At 43.7% G+C, this 20,301-nt stretch overlaps 1 protein-coding gene across 2 annotated transcripts in view; it reads left to right on the plus strand.

Moving 5' to 3' along the window:
• The window catches only part of LOC120448886 (MOXD1 homolog 2), a 111,215-nt gene extending 91,262 nt beyond the window's left edge, over nucleotides 1–19,953 (plus strand). For both annotated transcript variants that reach the window (XM_039631102.2, XM_039631103.2), the window contains 5 exons: nucleotides 1,457–1,626; nucleotides 1,720–1,882; nucleotides 3,575–3,710; nucleotides 11,374–11,542; nucleotides 14,589–19,953. In XM_039631102.2, the coding sequence (XP_039487036.1) occupies nucleotides 1,457–1,626; nucleotides 1,720–1,882; nucleotides 3,575–3,710; nucleotides 11,374–11,542; nucleotides 14,589–14,900 (950 nt within the window). In that variant the 3' untranslated portion in view covers nucleotides 14,901–19,953. The remainder of the gene's footprint in view (nucleotides 1–1,456; nucleotides 1,627–1,719; nucleotides 1,883–3,574; nucleotides 3,711–11,373; nucleotides 11,543–14,588) is intronic.
• The last annotated feature ends 348 nt before the right edge of the window (nucleotides 19,954–20,301 follow it).

Raw genomic sequence — 20,301 nt, forward strand, 5'->3', positions numbered from 1 at the left:
TTGAAAATTGATTCCCTGCTACATGACAAAGCCAAAACCCATTCGGTGGCGACTATGAAAATTAATAGAAATAATCTCGCTGGCAAATATGCAAAGCAAATTTACATATATTCCCACATACTCGTATAGTGGGCATTCCCAACTACGTATCAGCAGGCGTAAAATTCAATTCATTATGCCATATTCTGCCCGTTGAGGTTGTTAAATTGGAAAAAGGCGTACACAACGGCCAGCCAAATGGATATTTTATGAAAAGGGTTTTAAAGTTAATATTTTTACGTATGTTCAATGAGATTAAAGCGGATGAGTCAGAGCGGCAAAAAGGAGAGGAAGGAAAGTAGGTCAGCGGCATGGGTAACACAAGTGCGGAATGAAAAAATAATTAATACAATTGGAAACTAATCTTAAATCGGTATATTCAATAGCAAAATAGTTGCTGCCCTGCGCCTTAATTGGCTTTCCATATAAGCGAAGTTGATGAAGCCAAAAAGCTTACATGTTTGCTAAAAAAATAAGGATTCGACACCCCTTTAAACACATTAAAAGTTCTAGACGTATTGGTGTAATCGCATTGGAAGGATAAAGGATTTTAACTACATTTAAGCCCAGATTTACGAGTCCGCAACAATAAGAGAGCAGCGCGAAATACAAAATGGAAATCAATTGCCAGCCGAATTCAGAAATGGGCTCCTCCAGCAATGCCAAGTATTTCCCGCGAGTATTTTGATTGGCATACTATAACCCCGACTCCCAATTCCGCAGCCTCTCACGCACAGCAATTGAAATGCCAAACAGCCGGGGGAAGGAGCGCCAATTTATATGTAGCACATGAATTTTAAATATTTTTTCACCAGGGCAGGCGACACGAGGCCCTAATTGAGTGTGGGGAGCATCGGATCTGGGATCGGGGAGTGGAAGTTGGCACGTGGGAGATGGGAGATGGGAGATGGAAAGGGAATCCTGTGTATGAAGAATATTCCACACATTTATCTAATTGAGCCAACGTGGGGCTAGCACCGAGCCCCCAAAAATTGGAAAATTCAAAATTTGATTTGTGAAGAATCTCATGAAAATAAAGAGCTGTCTCCTAATTGGTGGATGGATGGTGGTAAGCTGCCGCCAGCTGAGAGCTGCATTGACAAAGTTGTTAAAACATCAAAAGCAGCAATTAAAATGTAATTACACGTTCTGCGACAAATCGAATTAAAAAATCAGCGTTCAAAGTTAAATAGAGTGTCGAGTGCAGGCGGATGGCTGTGGGCGATGGAGAGACACTGATGAGCGCTGATAACGAGGTGGGGGTTTCCACATTCTGCTTTCACGGGCGGAACGGGATCTGTCGTTAACCACGGCAGCTTTTAGCGGCACCTCCTCACTCGAACCCCATCGAACCGTTAATTAAAAGCACTGAAACGTTTTTGAAGCCCAACTGAACTGAACCGAACTCTCTTTGCAGGAATGGACCCCAACTGGCGACACATCATCCCGCCGGGCCAGAAGCGGGTCGTTTCCGAGGGGCAGTGCATCGAGGACTGCACCGGCTACGCCTTCCCCCAGCAGGGCATCAACATATTCGCGGTGATGATGCGCACCCACCAGATCGGCAAGGAGGTCAAGTTACGCCAGGTGAGTGCCCTTGGATTTCCATATCCCTGACGTACTGAGGTACCCGAAGCGCCATGCTAATGAGCTAACTTCTGCTCCTAACCCCGTTTTCAGATACGACAAACCGAGGAGCTGCCGCCAATTGCACACGACAGCAATATAGATGTTGCCTATCAGGACTTTCGACGTTTGCCACAATCAGTGCATTCCATGCCCGGGGATAGACTCATCGCCGAATGCATTTATGACAGTTCGTCACGAAAGGCAATTACCCTGGGTAAGTGCTCGGGAAGTATATATACTCGTGTGCACATAGTCCTGCACCGAAGAAAGCGCGCCCCGGCCCAAACAGCCATAAAGATTGCAAAAAAGGCAGTATTCAGTATATAGGAAATTGTAAAAGGCGAGGGCGAAGTCCCAACATTGTCGTGAGCGAAAATGTTCTATAAAATTGCCGATGGCGCTGAAGTGTAAACAGGGGTGTTGGCGGAGGGGGTTGTGCAAACAGGCAGTGGCAACGGTGAGCAATCGTCGTTATGACACATTTAAATCAGCCAAACGATATGGGACAGGCGGTGGTTTGGGAAGACGGATACCAGGATACCAGGATACCAGGGCGAACCGTTGCACACGAAGGCGCAAGACAAAGGCGTCGGCCACTCTCTTCGAGAGGGGGAGCAGGTGGATCCTGCCGGCGAAGACAGAGCAGCCACGTCATTGTAAAATACATAAACCAAGACAGTGAAACATTCCACTTAGCTACGGTATGGAATGGGATGGGTTTGCTGCCAGGTGTTGTAGTGGGAGTTGTCCTGGTCTTGCTCTGCTCCTGTTGTGACAGCTGCTCAGGACTCGAACGAAATGGACAATGCGGTACAATAGCATGCTGGAGTCTGGATACAGGTTGTTATTAATGAGATTGGAATACTGGAAGATGGCAAAATGTGAAGCTGTCTCAACAGACAACAATAATGGAAGGACCTGATTTGGAAAAATAAAGAAATGTATTCTTTGGCAGCCCGGACTCAATTCAATGAGAAGCGCATAGGAAGGCGCAAGAGTACAAAATATTTTAGTAATTTAAGTGGACGTGGGCTCCACAGCGATAGATAATGCCCTGGTTTCTAGATCTCTACAAGATTTCATTATGTTTCTATTTATAAAAGTGTTTTTATAATGTAATAAAACCCCGTCGCATATACCAGGCACTGCACTGCAGCCCCATTAATTTATCCGTAGAGCTGAAAAACAAAATAAAAGCACCTAACGTAAATTTGACTTTCTTGCTTGCTTGCACAAATTGAAGCACAATCTACACAATTCGGGGCGGAAACGAAGCAGTTGGGGCCTTGCCTGAAAGTGGGGATTTGCTAGACGGGTGACATCCCTCAATGCAGACACACACAGAGTCTTATTAGACAACCGTAACGAAGTAGTACCGAGCAAAATGGAACAGAACCAGATAGATCCGCAGACAGTGAGCAAGTCAGTGAGGCGTGCGCCCGGAAAAATAAAGAGTTGCTCATCTGAAGCGATGCTCAAATAAAGTCAGGCAGTAAGTGGACGACGCTTGTGTTCTATGCTGTTGAGTTCAGTTTTGTTTCGAGCCATCAGCATCAGGGCTGTCTCCATTGTGCAATATTATTATGATGTCGCCTTGGCTGTTTCACAGTGCTGCCAACTGCAGCGGCCGCTTAATTTCGTCCTTTGTTGCCAGTCATCCAAGTCGACTTGGGCCGAAGGGACTCGCAGAAACTCCTGAACCGGATGGGGTCTTACCAGGCCAGTCCGGCAGCCAGCCAGGATATTGTCGCCCTCCACCGGTAACACTTCCTGCATTCTACGGGAATTGGGAATGGGAATTGGTATGGGCTCGGGGATACGCCGCTTTTGTTTTTTGTTTCTTACAAGTGCATTTCTTATGCCGTTCTGTCTGACTCCCTTCGCTCTTATCTCTTCTCTCGCACAGGTGGCCTTACCATGAAAGAAGAAAGCTGCACGGTGCTGACACTCTACTATCCACGCCAGAAGAAGCTGACAACGTGTCACTCACTGCCGAGTCTGCCCACAGTGTTGCACTCGCTTGGCATCGAGCAACTGGCAACGTAAGTAACATATTTTCCCTTATTTCCCTTTTCCTGCCCCATCAGAAGTGCACGGACAATGCTGGGTGGTCGAATTCCGGATTCGGATGCCGATCCTGGGCTAATGAATATTGACACATTTCGAATAAGAGTATGTTTCATTAAGAGCGTGAATATTTCAAAGGTAAATGAATTTCATTACTGAGAACTTAATAGGAGGCACAGAAAACGAAACTTTTTAAGGGATATTTACCAAAAAGATATGAATTCGTGCACTTTATAATTAATCGCTAAGATGGAGTAGTAAGGTCCTCTCTCAATCAATTTGCCCGCTATTCACATTCAATTTGGATCCATTGTAGCTTTCCGGAACTCGTCTCTACCTCTTCGCCTATTCTCTACCCGTACTCTTCATTCCGCCCACTCGACGTTGTCGGGACCCGGCTTGTGTATAAGGAAATTCGGTTTATTCCTCTGTTGACTAAAGTAATTGGTGATTTAATGATGTTGTTGCATAACCAAATCACCTAACGAACTCGCAGAGCGCCAGGATAGGAAGTGCCAGTGGGGACTGGAGGTCAAAGCTCCTCGTAGCCGCACTCGGGTATTCTCAATTCTGAAGTATTTGCCTAACAAACAATCGGAAATGAACTGAGCACTGCACTGCAGCCGGCTCCGCTCTAATTGAGAATTGTGAATGTGGAAAAATAAATTTCGAGACAGCAGCAGCCCACGACCTCGCTGCAGGGAGAAAACCTCGCTTTTATTTAGAAAATATTGATTTCTATTACCGTCAAGTGGTAAATAAACAGCGCACAGAAGACCTGACATCCAACCAGCCATCACTCAGTCGTCATTCAGGGTCCATTCAGGGTTCTTTAGCCCCCATCGTTGTTCACCACCACCACCCACCACTTGACTCTTGAATGGTTGCGGCAGTGCAGCCCCATCGGTCTGGAATAAATCAGCCCGAGAATATAAATATTGTATTAAAGCGTGCGCTGAAAATTAGTCGAAATTAAGCGAGAGTGTGGGCAAAGAGCTGGCACGCCCAGTTAATCACTTCCTATTGGCACAGGGAATCGAATCAAGCCGAATCAAAGATAATTTTCTAAGCTCCGCCGTGATGGAGAAACACCGCAAATCAAAGTAAACGGCATAAATGGATTACGGTTGGTCCGGGCAAAAAGGTCAGGAGCGGAAAACATGGCCACGTAAATGAGTTACTCGGTTGGCTATGATTACATTTGAATAAAAGTCGATCGTGGCGTCTTCATTGGTTTTAGACAAGATGGAAGCTAAGGAGTGCTAATCACTATCTTTGATAACGGGTTAGCAGTGAATACATTCAATATACCACCTCGGCTCAGATCCTCTCAAATTCCATCGCATTTCATGGCACTAAGCCGGACAATCGAACCCACCATCCACCGGCTTTGTTTGCTTACAACTTTTTGTTGTAAGCGATTGCTGAGCGGAGGCCCATGGCGCATCCACTGGCTTTTTGTCCAGACAATGTCCACTTCATGGACTCATGGACCCAAACATCGTATGCCCCCGTCCGCCCGACGACATTTGAACTGAACTGCGTGTACCCGAAATCGACATGAATTGATAAAGTCATTTGCAATTGTCTGTCGTTATGGGACTGCTACGGATGGCCGGAGCCGGGAGCCGGGAGACGGGACTCGGAAGTCGGGAGAAATACGGGTTCAGGCCATCTCCGCCTGTGTTATTGTTGGCCTTGTTGTTTCACGCGCTTGTTGTTGTTTGTTTAATACAATGCTCCCCGCCCCCTGCTCCCTGCTCCCCGCATTGTACCCATTGTTGTTCTTATTATTGCTGTTGGGCAGTTATTATGGCCACTGCAATTTTGTAGCGCTTCATGTCCGGCTACGGGCAGGAGCTCCTCCTCCGGCCCTGAATTCGAATCTGATCTGGGACTTGTGGTCCGGGTTCCGGGGTACGAAGGGCAGGGCCCGGGTCTAGAGCTCCTGCAGCCGAAAGTGCGAATGCGATATGCGGATTAAAATTCATAATGAAAGCCCGAACGACAACAAGCGAGTGAAATCGGTGGGCCTGGGAACGGGGAACAAGGAGTAATGGAAGTGCAACAGTCCCAACTTTAAATGGGTGGTCAGGTGGACTGCGGCTCCTATTTGTTCTATGTCTAGATATGCCCGCAGGTAGCGCATGTTGTACGCTTCAGGTTTAATTAAACAATGATAGAAGGCGAGCACAGGCGAAACAATAACATCACTTTGCCATAGGAATGGGTACTGTGTATATGTGGCTCGTTTATGGAGCTGCCCTTGTGCACTATCAACTTGATAATCCTTTTAAATTCTCGTATGCGGTAATTAAACAGGAAGTGGGGAGGAAGAACATAAAATTCCTCAAACAATATGCCATTAAATTTGAAATGGAAATTCAAGAGATAATTGGACCGTTTAACAATTCGATTTGTTTAAACTACACTAAACTAGACATTGGAAAAATCCTTGATCCAAATTGAGGTTTTTATCTTCTCGTTCACACAACAGTGGTCATATACAACCTGTGCCTCGTTTCCACTCGGCATGCCACGCTGAATGATAAGCTAATGATGCACACAGGTCATAGCCAGCAGCATCGGGCGGCCAAATTGAGGCTCAATTGGTCTGCAACTAATGTAATTATAAGCCACTTGCAAATGCCAACCGGTATCCTCGCAATCAGAGCCTCCTCCAACGCCAATCCCAATCCCCATCCCCATTCCCATTCCCCAAATGGACTCTAAGCCGAAATGTTTATTGTGGTTGAAATTCAATTTAATTTGATACACATAGATTTTCGGCAAGTGTAGCAAAGGGGCTTCCAAAACTGTTTGCACTTCAACTGTGGCCGAGTTGACCAACACACACATACTCGTACACTCTGTCGGAGCGAGATGCGACACAATATAACCGGAGTGGTGATGATGGAGCTGCCCAGAGCGGGATGTGGGTGTTCGTGGAAGGGTGGTGGAGTTATCAGAAGGCTGTACTACGTTGTCCTCGTTGTCGTCGTCATCATGCAAAACTCATTGAAGTCGTTAGCGTGCGTCAGGGCCCAAGGCCATAAAGCACACAATGCATCCGAGGAGGGGGCGGCGGCGAGTGGTTGCTGGAAGGTGGGTGGTGAGTGGTGCTGTGGTGCAGTGGTGTTCTGTTGTTGTGGGGTGTCTGAGAGGAAGTGCAGTAGCTGGCAGCAGGACATCAACTGGCTGGGAAATGCATCTGGCATAGCGAGAAACCAATCGGTTGGTTGGTAGTTTCTGACAAAGTTTCAGAATGGAAAAAGTTATGTAAAGAATGTTCCTTTTTTTTCAATTACAGCTTCAAACGATACAAAAGATATATCCATTTTTCTTATATAAGGTAGCACCTGAATTTGAAGGATATATACACTCATTTGTATACACTGATGAAAAGCATCATAGTTTACCGGTTTCTTACCGTGCATCTTCGAAATCGCGGAGCTCCATTGATCATGCGCCCAATGGGCTGTTTTCTGTCCCGTTCACTTTTCTCCTCTCCTCTTTACCACATACTCGCACACGGTTCATTCCCTGCCAGGAGTCCTTTGGCCAGAGCCTGATTCCAGAATCGCTACGATTGCCCCGTTATTGGCTTAATTTTCGTTTTACGTTTTGGGGTTTTGTTGCCTGATTTTCCGAGCTGCCCGATGACCATTTCGGGTGCGCTTTTTCGAAACGAGTGGAACGCGTCGGGAGAAGCGAAAAAGGGAAAACCAGAAAAAATAATGTGATAGTGGTTTTTACAATTTACGCACTTGCCATGGCCACCGAAATTAATTTTAATTGTACGCGCGTTTGTGTCTGCCTTACCACTGGCCTGGATCTGGTGCCGGCATTAAAATCAAAGTAATTATTCAAGTTGTGTGCATTTCCATTTCCATTTCCATGTCCACTTCGCTCTCGCTTCGGCTCCCGTTCGCGGTTATTTTGCCTGCCCACCGTCCCAGCCTTTGTTTATTGGCGTTTTCTGTTTGTTGAGCAACGCAAATTGGCTTCATTTTATAGTGCCTGACTCGCCGTTGGGTCGCAGCTTTCGTTAATTGTTTGGGGCTGAGTGATATAGATATCCTCTTTGTGCACGGTATTCCATTCCAAAAGGGAGCCTCATTAAGGCTCATGATATACTTTATTTCTTCTCGTCTTGGCCATGCCTTCTTCTTTGCATATCGGATGACCGGCAGCACACACGCAGTTTTTTGGGCTTTCGGCCGCATTCGCCTTTGTTATCAATACTCTTTGCGCGGTTTATTGCAATTATCGAACGGGATGTTTGGATGTTCCCTTACTTTCCTTATATTGTTAAGGATGAATCTTTGGAACGTGAGAAAAGTTACTGAGTTGATTAATACCACGTTGAGGGAACTCTTGTTTATACTTAGAAAAGGTTGCTTCTTTATTACGAGTTCCTCAGAGCTCAATCCTCAATTTGAGGTGTTGTTAAATTAAAAAATGCAATTGGTTGGTCCCAAAAAATATTTGACATTTGAATAGTGTAATAAAGCTACTTCAATAAAACAAAATAAGCTTTTGTATTCGAGCTAATTAATTAGCTTTAATTTAAAGTTGCCTTGATGTATGCATTGCTTCTCTTTTGTGACATTCTAATAGATAGGTCGATTTTCCAACACCTCCTCCAGGCCCACTTTAGTTTTCATTTGTCATCAAAAACGGTCATTTGGTCGTTATGACAATTGCAATTGCATTCGACTTCAAAATTGAATTCTGCCCCATGCGAACAGGAGCTCATAAATGCACACCAGCACACACTTGCTACCATGCCACGCCCTTCCGCCTCCTGTGTGCTGTGTGGAATGCGCCGTCGTCATAACGCTACATAAATAAACCCATTGCAAAGCGCATTGCAGTTGCAGTTGCAGAACCCAACTCCGGAGTTGAATTGGATGTGTGTACAAGAAGTGCAGAAATGCAACGGGACTTGGAATGGCTCGATCTGGAGTCCATGGCCGTGGCCTAGAGCTGGTTCCGCTCGAAATGCGTTTCGAGGCTGGCATTGTGATGTGCCATTGGATTTTATAATCAACAATGCCAGACCAGTGACTCCCCAACCCCAAGTCCAAACCCACTCCGTTCCCCGGATCCTTTGTCCTGCCAAATGTTGCTGCCGGCTAGTTGGCTGGAATCCTGTTGCTGCTGCTGGGCCATCATTTTAATTATACTGAGTGCCAATGAAGTCAATGGCGATAAGGCTAAAACGCCGTCGATTGATGCCGCACAACGGGGCGTTCCAGTGGCGAGTGGCGTGTGGCGTGTGGTGGGCCGGGCAACATCCTCTCTAGGATGTTATCCCGTTTATACATTACCGACATCTGTGTGCGTTTCCACTGCATTTATATTTATTATATCTATGTGGGAGGTCACGGTGGCATCGGTTACGGTCATGCAGGCCGGATATATTAGCCGGCGAACCTGGCGCCCCACCTCTAACATCCCTCACCACCCTCCGGCACATCCATCCAATGAACCGCAAAGCACCAAATGTAAAAGGGAGATGCACTACAGATACATTGCTAGAAATTTTTTAGAGCGTTGAAACGCATCTTCTGCGTATGCATGCATATAATGGAAGAGGGATGTAAATAAAGGAGTTAAAATGACACATAGTGACAAAACATAAACATTTAAGCCATACTTTAAACTATTTATACACTTTGCAAGAGTATGTATTTATCTGAGTTCTACAGACCTTGTGTTAAAATGCATATCATAAAGCTTAAACTTTAATATAGCCTTATTAGTGATTGCATTGAACCTTGCAAAATAGATATTATCAAATCAGAAATGCGTGTATATTTCTGTAAGTGTTCTACAATGCCGCAAAACAGATGGACGAAGTCGAGCCGTACCATATATTATTTTATATTATTATTATGGCAGGACGCAGGACATGGATACGGACCGCACGGACATGGACATGCGGGAGGACTCGCACAAGTGGCCAGCGCCATTAGAGGGTGCTGGTGAGAGGGGAGGTTTTGCAATCAATCCACGGACATTAATATTTTTCGTGTTTCCAACCGCAAATTGTTGCGGCTGTTGCAGCGGCACTTCCACCTTCTCCATCCCCCAACCTCTCCACCACAAAGAATTGCTCGCCACTCACTTCCACTCCTGCCACCACAGGCACCTTTCTCCACTCGGAGAGCGCTTTCGCAGACACAACCCTCGATGCGGATTGAGTGGAATCATAAATTAATTAAAAGAGATTTGTTTGCGGCTTCCAAAGGATTCTGGCAGCCGCCAAAAACAACTCGCAGGATAGCACAAAGAAAATGTGCGTTTCTCTCTCCTTCTCCCCCCTTCTCTCCCTCACTCGCTATGTGTGTGGGCTCTATGATATTGAAGCAACATTTTTCGTAATGCCCGGCAAAGAACCAAAATTAATTAGCCTAATTGTAAGGGCGGACGGACATGTCGAGGGGCAGACGGCTCTGAGCCAACGAAACGAAACGAAACGAAACCAAGCGAAATGAATGAATGGACGGAATGAATGAAATGAATATAAAGAAGGAATTTATATTGCACAACATCCGAGTCAGGGGTGTAGTGAACTAAAAGGGGTGCAGCGGGAATAGATTATATTCCAAAAGAGAATTACACATTAAATCCATTAATCCACATCTGGAGCAGATCGAATTTTTAGAGATACGGGGTCAAGGAAAAATATATAAAAATATAGGAATCAAACAAGTATGTATTCTTTCAACATTGTAAAGTTAAGAAGTTATCTTCTTACGAGTAGGTGCTCATGTTGATATATATCTTTAAGTTTTCCAAGGTTTTAGACTGATCCATTTATCAATGTGTTCAATTCCGTTTTTGAACTTTCCAAGGGTCTCGCATTTGCAAGTCTAAGCAATCTGACAGCAACTAATGACAATAAATCGGTGCAAGTCGGGCTCTGAAAAAGCCTTTGGGCATGAAGTCCTTGAAAAGTGATAAATGGACATTTCTAAGTAAAAACAGAAATCAAATTAAAATGCCAAATTATACATATTTGTTAAAGGAGAAAGCCCCAAACTGCGGGATTGGCACAATTGAATAATCAGCAAACAAACAGAGCCGCAGAAATGACTTCCATGAGCCAATCCATTAGTCATCTCCCTCGACTTTTCCGGTCGGGGTTTTCCGCTTTGCAACCCCGAACTACGCCACTGATTGCCTGGCGCTGAGGTTTTACACTTTTGGCCCATTTGTTAGGTTTTTCTTACTGTTCCGTTCGTGTGCGGTTTTTATTTCGCTTTGGCAGACCGAAATTGTAACAACGTATTTGACGCGTCACAAATGAAAATCTGAAAGATTAATTAGCTCAAGTTTTTGCTGGGCGCGCGCCTTCGCTGACGAAAATTCTAGCGTAAATCTGCCGGGTGTTACCGAGGGGATTAAGATTGCCCCACCCGCGCCCCAACTCATCGCACCCTCTTGATTCTGGGGTAAAAGTTGAAAATTTGCTGGCAAAGCTCCCTTTTCGTGGTGCCGCACTCACTTTGTTTTGCGAGTGTAATAAATTTGAAGTCCTAATCAAAGTTGACAATAATAATAAAGTTAATAATGTTATTTAGCTTCCTCGCCCTCTAACGCTCTGTATCTTTATGTCTTATCTTGCAGCGACTCAAACCCCGTGCTTATATCATCGCCGCCCGAATTGGCCGGAATGACACTGGAGGCACGTCTGATATCCTACGACTGGGAGAATCAATTTGGCGAATTCCAGGAGGCCACACGCAAGGGCAGCTTCAAGCCCATTTGCTGGGGGGCCAAGAATCATGTGGTGCCGGTAAGTTAAAGCCAGACATTTCGATTTATGCCCGATGATATCGGCGATGGTCTAAAGATGGAGTGCTCTACTTTTCCAACGACTGCCAAGATGGGGATTGTCCCCGTCCGCTTTGTCACAGTTGAAATCGCATTAACCCTTTTTATCTATCTGAGCATCTCAATCTCGTCCTTCTTACTCCGCCATTCGCCCTAATCGCAAGAGCATTTCGCTCGTCCTGCTGCTTTACATCCATCAGCTTAATCAGCTAAATTGCTAGACAATATCTGGGATAATTTTTCTTGCTGCCATTTGATGGCTCCACCCACACCCACACCCACACCCACGCCAACACACCCACAGCAGCAGGACCCAGACAAGTGCTCATTTATTCATTGGCCGGGGTGGGCGGTGCGGTACAGCAGGAGAGTTAAAGCAGAAAAGACATTAGGGCCAACCCACGAGCCCCCGACCCACTCCCACATCCCACATCCCACATCCCCTCGTCCGCCGTTTGAGGCAAAATGCGGGTAATGTCTACCGGAAACCGCACGTTATAAAGTGCAATCAATTGCATTGCGGCCATGGGCAGCGCTCGTTCGAGTTTGTTAGGCGCCACTTTACGGCAGTCTAGAGTGCGGAGCATGGAGTATGGAGTACGGAGTACGGAGTACGGAGTGGATAGTGCATAGTGGATGTGGATGGTGGGCTTCCATTTTCGTAGACCAAGTCACATATATCAGGCCAACACACGTACGGCTTCGACAACGATCATTCTAATGGGTCACACAGTGAGGCGAGCCGGAACAGGACCAAGCCGACAGACGACTTCCAACCAGCTGGCCCTAATTCACGTCCAAAATGGTTTAGACCAACTGACTGAATACTCCCATATGAGCATGATTCTCTAACATTCTCCTTCTCCGCTTTGCTGGCTCGGCCTTTAATACTTTGCACTGTGGAAATTGTTGGAAATTGCTTAAGTTGGGAATTGTTGCCATTTTTATTCCAGCGACTGGCCAGGCGTCCACTTTGTGTTTTCGCCTGTGGCTCCTACTCCGACTAAGGCTCTGGAGCAAAATTATCAACGCTTGAATTGTCATCGATTTTCCGTGCTATTGCGTTAAATATTGTTGGCCGTTTCACCTCGGTTCAGTTAGGGCTCCTCCATTTTTTGCCGTTGTCCTTTAGTCAATAATTCATTGAAGAACTCAGCCGGAGGCGACTCCCTGACCTCCCACTTGACGGACAGGCCCATCGAATTTGTAAAAGCCCCCTAAGCCCCCAAATTAGCAGAGAAGCAAGCAAAAAAACCTATAGTGTGTGCTTGGGCAAGAGGTGAACGGCAGTTAAATGTAGCGGAAAATATACAGCGACAAAAAGGTGACAAAGGAACTGAAAAAGTCTGTGATTAGTTTTCACAACGCTCCCAGATCCCCAGGGTTCGGTGAATCGGAAGGCCCAGTTCCGTTACCAAAAAGATCTCAAGCTGATAAGGCAGTGAGCAAGAGGATTCAGCCGGATTAATTCCGGAAGCGTAACCAACTGGGAAATGCCCTAAAAACTGAATGATTGATATCAAGTTATGACCGGAGTTGCTTGCCCTGCACACAGCGTAATCAAGTCTTTGGCACCTACTCCTTAATACAAAGTCCCCTTATTATATCGACTTAATTATCATAATATTAAATATGGTAGCGCCATTTTTTGGGCGGCTTTGGCTTTCAAAGCCGGTAAGCGGAGCCCACAAAAAAGACCAAAGCCAAAGCAGGCCAAACTAATTAGCATGTCAACCTCTGCACACAGGCACCGGAAAAGCTATAGCCTAGCTTTGGGGCAGCCAGAAATTGAGACCAGAGCGAGCTATTAAAGCCTCAAATTTATGCATAACTCAAAATTGCACACTTTATGCTGTTCAACCTGAATGGCTATGGAAACAAACAAACAAACCAACACACATTCCTTTTCAATTAAAATTAAAATGTTTGTCGGTGGTGGCAACAAGGCGAACGCTTCTCAAACCCACACCTCCACACCTGCAGATGGATTTGGATTCGGATGTGGATGTGGAAGTGGAAGTGTCTGTCAAGCATTTGGCTGCTCCCATGGAATCCCAATCCGATTCTGTTTTTTTTTTTGGTTCTCGTTTGAATGTCCCCAAAACGATTCACAAAATGCCTTTTCAAAAATTCAACAACCAACAAGCTCTGCCGTCGTCGTCGTCGTAGCCGTCCCACGATTTGCATAATATTATTAGTAAACACTCGTTATGAAGTCAGCCACGCCCACCGACCACCGATGTCCGCCCCTTATACAAATGCAGACACTCGCTAGATTTAGATTTTCGACTGGGCATAAAATATTTGACCGCAGCGCAAGTCCCAGGATCTCCCCGCAACAACCTATTTATAAACACAAATTTATTCAGCGTAATTAAAACACAAAATTTCGCAGTGAATTCACTGGGGACTCCAGGAGTAAACACCGCGTGGGCGTGGGAATTGGAAAGAGTGAGTGTGGAACCTGCTGCAAAGCTTCAGGGTTATGCAATTGTCCCGGGGTTTTACTTAAACTTGTTTTCTGTTTACCCTATTTCCTTTGGATCTCTGTCTCGAAAGCTTTCTAATGAAATCGAGCCACGAAATATTCTTGAAACATTTTGTTGAATAGGTATATTTTAATAAAACGGTTTTATTAGAATGGCAGAAAAAATACAAAAAATGCTTTAGTTTTATGTGAAACCATAAAAGAAACTATTTGGAAATATAAATACCAGGAATTGAAATAGTATTTCTATAGCAATCACCCTAATTAATTCCATGTTTGTCCAAAAGAGTATCCCTATGTCAGGTGTCCTTGGCGTGGGTCCTTTCACTTTTTATTTTGCACTGTCAACGGCATAAATAAGCTTTTCAATTTCCTCGCTCACTCCTCCGTCTCGAAAGGACAACAGTCCAGAAAGCGTTGGAAATGGAGAAAAATGTAATTAATGTCGTAATTTATTATATACAGATCTAGAGCCGCAGCCGCTAATGTTTGCCATTTCCTTCTCTTTATCGCCCCACAGGGCTCCGAGTTCCTCGAGGGCTACAGCATAAATGTGACCAAGACGTACAAAAAGCACCGGCGGTGCAAACCAAAGCGGCCCTTGGCCCCGCCCACCGAGCGCACCGCCCCGCCGCCCGCGTCCGACCTCAGCGAGCTACCGGTGCTCCACGAGCTGGACAACAACAACATTATCGAGGGAGCGGCGCGGAGCAGTCGCAGCTCGGCCACCGACGTCCACGGCCTGAGCCGCGGGAGCGGTCGCCACTTCATCAGCTGCCTGCTCTGGCTGGGCGCCTCGTCCTGGTGGCTCCTGCTGATGCTTAGGACGTGAGGGGATTGAAAGGGATTCGGCGGCAGACGAAGCAGCAGCACCACAAGCACCACCGTCTCAATACACTTAACTAACCATACTGCTAAAGTACAGATGAAAATCAGTGAAAAGCGAAAATAGGGTACTGAAATAGCAAACGCAACTCAACTATAGCTCTCTCTCTAACTACAAATGACATTTCTTAATCCTACTACAGATACAGATACATTTACAGATACAGATACAGATACAGATACAAATAGAAGCAGAAGCAGAATGAAAATGCGGAAAGAGGAAACCATGAAATATTCATAATAAGCTAGCGTATAACAGCTTTTCCAGCGCCGAAGCCCCGTACACCTGCTAGTCCCTAACGCCCATTCATTTAAGCTCCTCCCTCCACAGTTTTGTTGATTTTGTTGTAGAGTTTTAGTAAATTATTGATGATTTTTTTAAGTAGTCTAAGCTGAAAAAAAACAAATGTCAAAAACAAAAACTAAAACAAGAAAATGAAAATGAAAAAATAAGCAAAATAATGTCGAGAAAAACCGAAAAGCAATAATTAGTTGTTGTTGTCGTTATAAAATATACAAAATGCGAAATTGTAAAAGATACAGATATTATAGATATACACCGTGGCTACATACATATATAGCAGTCATTCCTTCAACCATAATGGATATAAACCATACACCTATATTTAGATATCTATGTATACATACATATAGGGTCTGACTTATGTAAAGCTTGAGCGTCTTGTGGGTTTTGTTGGGCATTGCAAGAAACAATCGTAGAAGGGAAAGGCATCAAGTGGCAAGAAGAGGAACGTACATCAGGCCCTTCATCCCTCCCCCGGTTAAGTTTAGTCCGAGGTACTAGGTGGAACTAAGTTCGAGCGAAATCATAAATACATCACTCAAACAAACACACAAAAAAAGACAGAAGCATGCATTAACTTTATACGTCCATTTAAGAGAAGCAAATCGAGAGAGACAGAAAGGATTTAGTTAAACGTAACTTTAGAAAAGACTTGGATGAATTTACTCTGTTTTGCTAAAGACTAAGAAGGGAAATTAATTAACGGAAGGCGGGGGCTAACTCACCTAATGTGTTTAGTAGTTTAGGCAAGTTGAAAAAAGAATGCAAATGAACCGACTCATTTGGCACCGGTTTTATCGTTTCTATGAAAGCTGTCAACTCATAACTATCCATTTAATTTGATCGCAATTTGCATGTATCTTATTCCTTTTCGTTAACATATTCAAATGACACTACACTCGCGCTTTATGCTAAGTTTCATTCAGTTACCTAATGCAAATCTACCTGCTCTTTCAACTACGAAACGAAACTAAGGAAAAGAAGCATAAATATTCTGAACACTCAAAGTGTTGCCTCCTCTCTTTCTAACTCGCTGTCGTTCTACTATAACTCTACGTTTAGCACGATAGGCTATAACTTTCTAGACCTAAGTTGTAAATATATAGTACTCTAGCGGACGGAGAACGGAAAATAATTGGATGAATGGAAAGGTGGAGAGAAGCATTATACAGGGTGTGTGATTAGGTACGGCTCTCGATCAGCTCTTTCGGCTCTAGCAGTTCTAGGCGTAGTATTAAATGTCCCTCTAGGTTCTACCTTACATTACATACGGATAGACAGAAGACACTTAGAAGTGTTCTACGGCGCCGCCAAGATCTGCTCGAAGTAGTTAAAATATACCATATACATACGACATAAATATAAAGTACATTTATATATACACATACGATAACTATAACTATAAAGTCTATATATACAATACCATACATCTATAAGTAGTTACGTGGTTCGTAGTTGTAAATGTGAATGTGAGTATTTTATACAAAAAAGAGAGAAACGAAATAAAAAACAAATAAAGCAAAGCATAAAGCGATAACAAGAAGAAACATTTTTATACCAAAAGATGATGATAAGCCTCCTTGGAGCGATCGCGAGAAGTCGCACGCTATATATACAAATCATATATATTTTAGGATAACAGATGTAACTAAGATTAGTGACAAGTTGGCGTAAACAGAAAGCAAATGCAAAGTTGAAACAATCAAAATAACATTTAAACAAGAAGCGACAAAGAGAAAACACTTTATTGCGCTTAACTATTAAAAGTTTGCCTCACACAGACACACAGTCACACACGCACACACTGACATTCCAGTTAGCTGAAAAAGTAAAACTTTGCTGCAGCCAGAAACGCGGCCTTTATATATGGGCCATCCTGTTTTTGAGGTTTTCCCACTTGTTGGTAACTTTTTAATGGACCCTCTTTCCCACTCGAATCCCATCACTTCCAGTTAAACGCCGGCGCCTTCAGCCGTGCCGGCAGCCCCCACTAGGTCTAATTAGGAGCGATGAGCAACCGACATCGTTCGCATAGTTTTGGCATTCGATTCGCCCGCTGTGTCCTTTGTCATAGCAACCAGGCCACTTTTTCCGTGGCCTCTTTTTACCTTTGTTTTGCACATTAATTAAACTTCTTGCCCGGAAAAAAACAGAAACGGGAACTAGGCAAAAACAAGGCGCACAATTACAAAGGCAGCAGAGGGAAACTAAAACGAAAACATTCCTTCTTTGGCTCGCCAATTGGAAATTAGTTTGGCCAACTGGCAAACAGACACACAACACACTCAGACACACACAAAAACAGAGGGAAATGTATTCATATAATTTAATGAAATGCAAACAACAAAAACGGTTTTGGAAAATGTACTTGCGATAGAAATGATAAAAAAGTTGGAAAACAGTTTCAAAAACTACTTATACAAAACGTAATAAATGGGAACTAGACGAATGCTAAAATGAAATAATCCGAATAAAGCTAAATACCCCGGAACACAAATACACCGGAGAAGCACATCGGCAAAGCAAAAGATAACCGGAGACGGAGACCAGGGGTCGGGAATGGGTGTTTCGGGAACCTGACCGAAAATCTACGCAGATTAATCCAATGAATCGGGCTTCTTTGCCGTAATCGTCCAGGGACGATAGGAGCACAGGAGTCCTGAGCAGAATAATCGGAACGCGGAGCAGAGTTATTCAGTCCATCTCTTCTCCCCGGCTTTGGCCATGCTCAGGCTCTGGTGGCTCAATGATTTGTCCGGCGCGTCCACTTGGCTCTGTCTTCTTGCCGTCTATAGGCATTAAACTTTTTTTGCTCCGCTTTGACCCACTCTAACTATGGTCCTTTGTTGGCATAGAAAAAGCGGAAGCGGAAGCGGGAGCGGAGCACTCCATCCAGGAAACTAATAAGTTTTTAAAACTGACCCAATTAGCTCGTTTAACTTGTTTCCCCATTCTGCTGACGCCTCAAAGACACCTTTTGTTCATCTGCTCAAAGGCATCCCGAGAACAAAGAAAAGAACCGCCCGATTCACTAGGATGCAGATTGGAAGCTGTCAAGGTGGCAAAATAACAAACACAGAAACACACCCGCACACTGAGATAAACAATAAAGCATTTTAGTAGTATCAAGATTTGTGTATATGTTCTTAGGCCCTATATTGATAGTTTTTATTTTTGCGGAAGAGGAAATGCGAAGAAGTGAATGAATGTGAAAATATGGAATGACGGGAAACCAAAACCAAACACAACCTACCTAAAGCGATGAACAAAAACCTAACTATTTTTAGTGTGTACCTTGATTTTTTCATAGCAATAGAAGCCCTAAGCCAAGATGGTATGTGCAGCGTGAGATCCCAGGAAAACTATAGATATATATGAGTAATAACGTAAAAGTAAAAGCAATAATGAGCAAACGCATAGCTATCAATAGGAAGATCGAGAGGTAGGCTAAGCAAATACTCTAACTCTAGGCAAACGATAACAGTAAGGCATAGTGGACGATCGACGGAAGAAACGTGTAGCATACTTTTTTGGCAGCCTATTGGCAGAAACCAAAACGGAAATGGAAATGGAAATGGAAATGGTCTGAATTGAAAAAGGGAAAGCAAATGGGAACAGGAACAGGGGAGAGATAGAGGGTTGAAGAAGGCAGACATTGATTTGATATGATTAAAGCGTAAAACAAAAACTATTTTAAAGTAGAGCAGTTTGCAAAAATATTTAAATGTGTCGTTAGAAATCCCCCAAAAATTGTAGTTGCATTGTCGTTAGCCATAGTAGAAAAGTTGCATATTGATAACGAGGACACAAGAGCTAAATATGAAATGATCTAAGAAGCATACATACCATACATCTATTAAAGAGAATTTACACAGCCGGCATCTTAGAAACATCATCAGTATTTGTGTATAAGTCCTGAATGAAACGGAATACATACAAACAGGCCCACATAGATACATAAACATATGCATACCAACATAAATATATCGTAACGTACGGATAAATAAAGATAAGCTCAACCACGCAGTAACCCAAACCTGTCGCAGAAAACACGTATAGATCAATCCCCAGAAGGAAACTTAAAATAAAGTTCAATAAAAGGATAACCACACTTGATCATAAGCGATAGACATCAGAATCGAGTTCTGCGAGAACGGAGGCAACTGCACTTGATACTTTAAGTAATAAGAGGTCAGCGAAGAACCGGAGTTAATACCTCCTAAATACCAGTAAATCGCTAAATTCCCTAAAGGGCTTTCCTTAAGCGCTCTTCAGTCGCCGCCAACTGGCCCGCACACTTTTAATTCGACTAACCTCAAGCTGAGCTCAACATTACCTCAAGCTGTCTAAGGTTACAAGGAAGCGGTTGCCTCTACTCTCACAGCCAAATCAAGACTCACGAACAGCCACACTCCGACACAGTTAGAAACCAGACATTTTTGATACCGAACTAAATGATAATGATTGTTGAGAACCGGAAGTAGAGTGAGGAGAACAAAAGGACGGCGGACGAACATCATTTATCTATTGTGAACTACATTGTTTGATTGTGAGCTAAGTTCCGACTACTACAACCACTACTCTCTATGAATGTTTTTAAGTTATTCACTAAAATAATTTTGTAATATACCAAAACCGCAAGCTAAGCAACTTTTACTATAACAAGAAATGATGAAAACCGAAAAAGTAAAACAAAACAAACAATAAAATAAAGTATAAATTAAATATATATATATATATATATATATAGAAATAAGATGTGTTTCATTGTCTCAGTTGAGCATCTTGGGTTAAATTCAACATAAATACAAATGAGGTTGATTTTTGGCAAGCACCTTTTAATTGAAATTGTGGATTCGTTGCGACTGCAAAAGTACGAGTACTTAAACAAATATTTTAGTAGATAGGTAGATTATACACCCTTAAATTCCTTTGTATTTATTTATGCAAATTTAGTTAGATGCCAAATCATTACATAAATTCCTGAAAAGCTGAAAACGTTGCCATGAAAATGTTTACAAAGTGCAACAACAACAAGAGAGAA

This window comes from Drosophila santomea, chromosome 3L, assembly GCF_016746245.2.
Source record: "Drosophila santomea strain STO CAGO 1482 chromosome 3L, Prin_Dsan_1.1, whole genome shotgun sequence".
NCBI lineage: Eukaryota > Metazoa > Arthropoda > Insecta > Diptera > Drosophilidae > Drosophila > Drosophila santomea.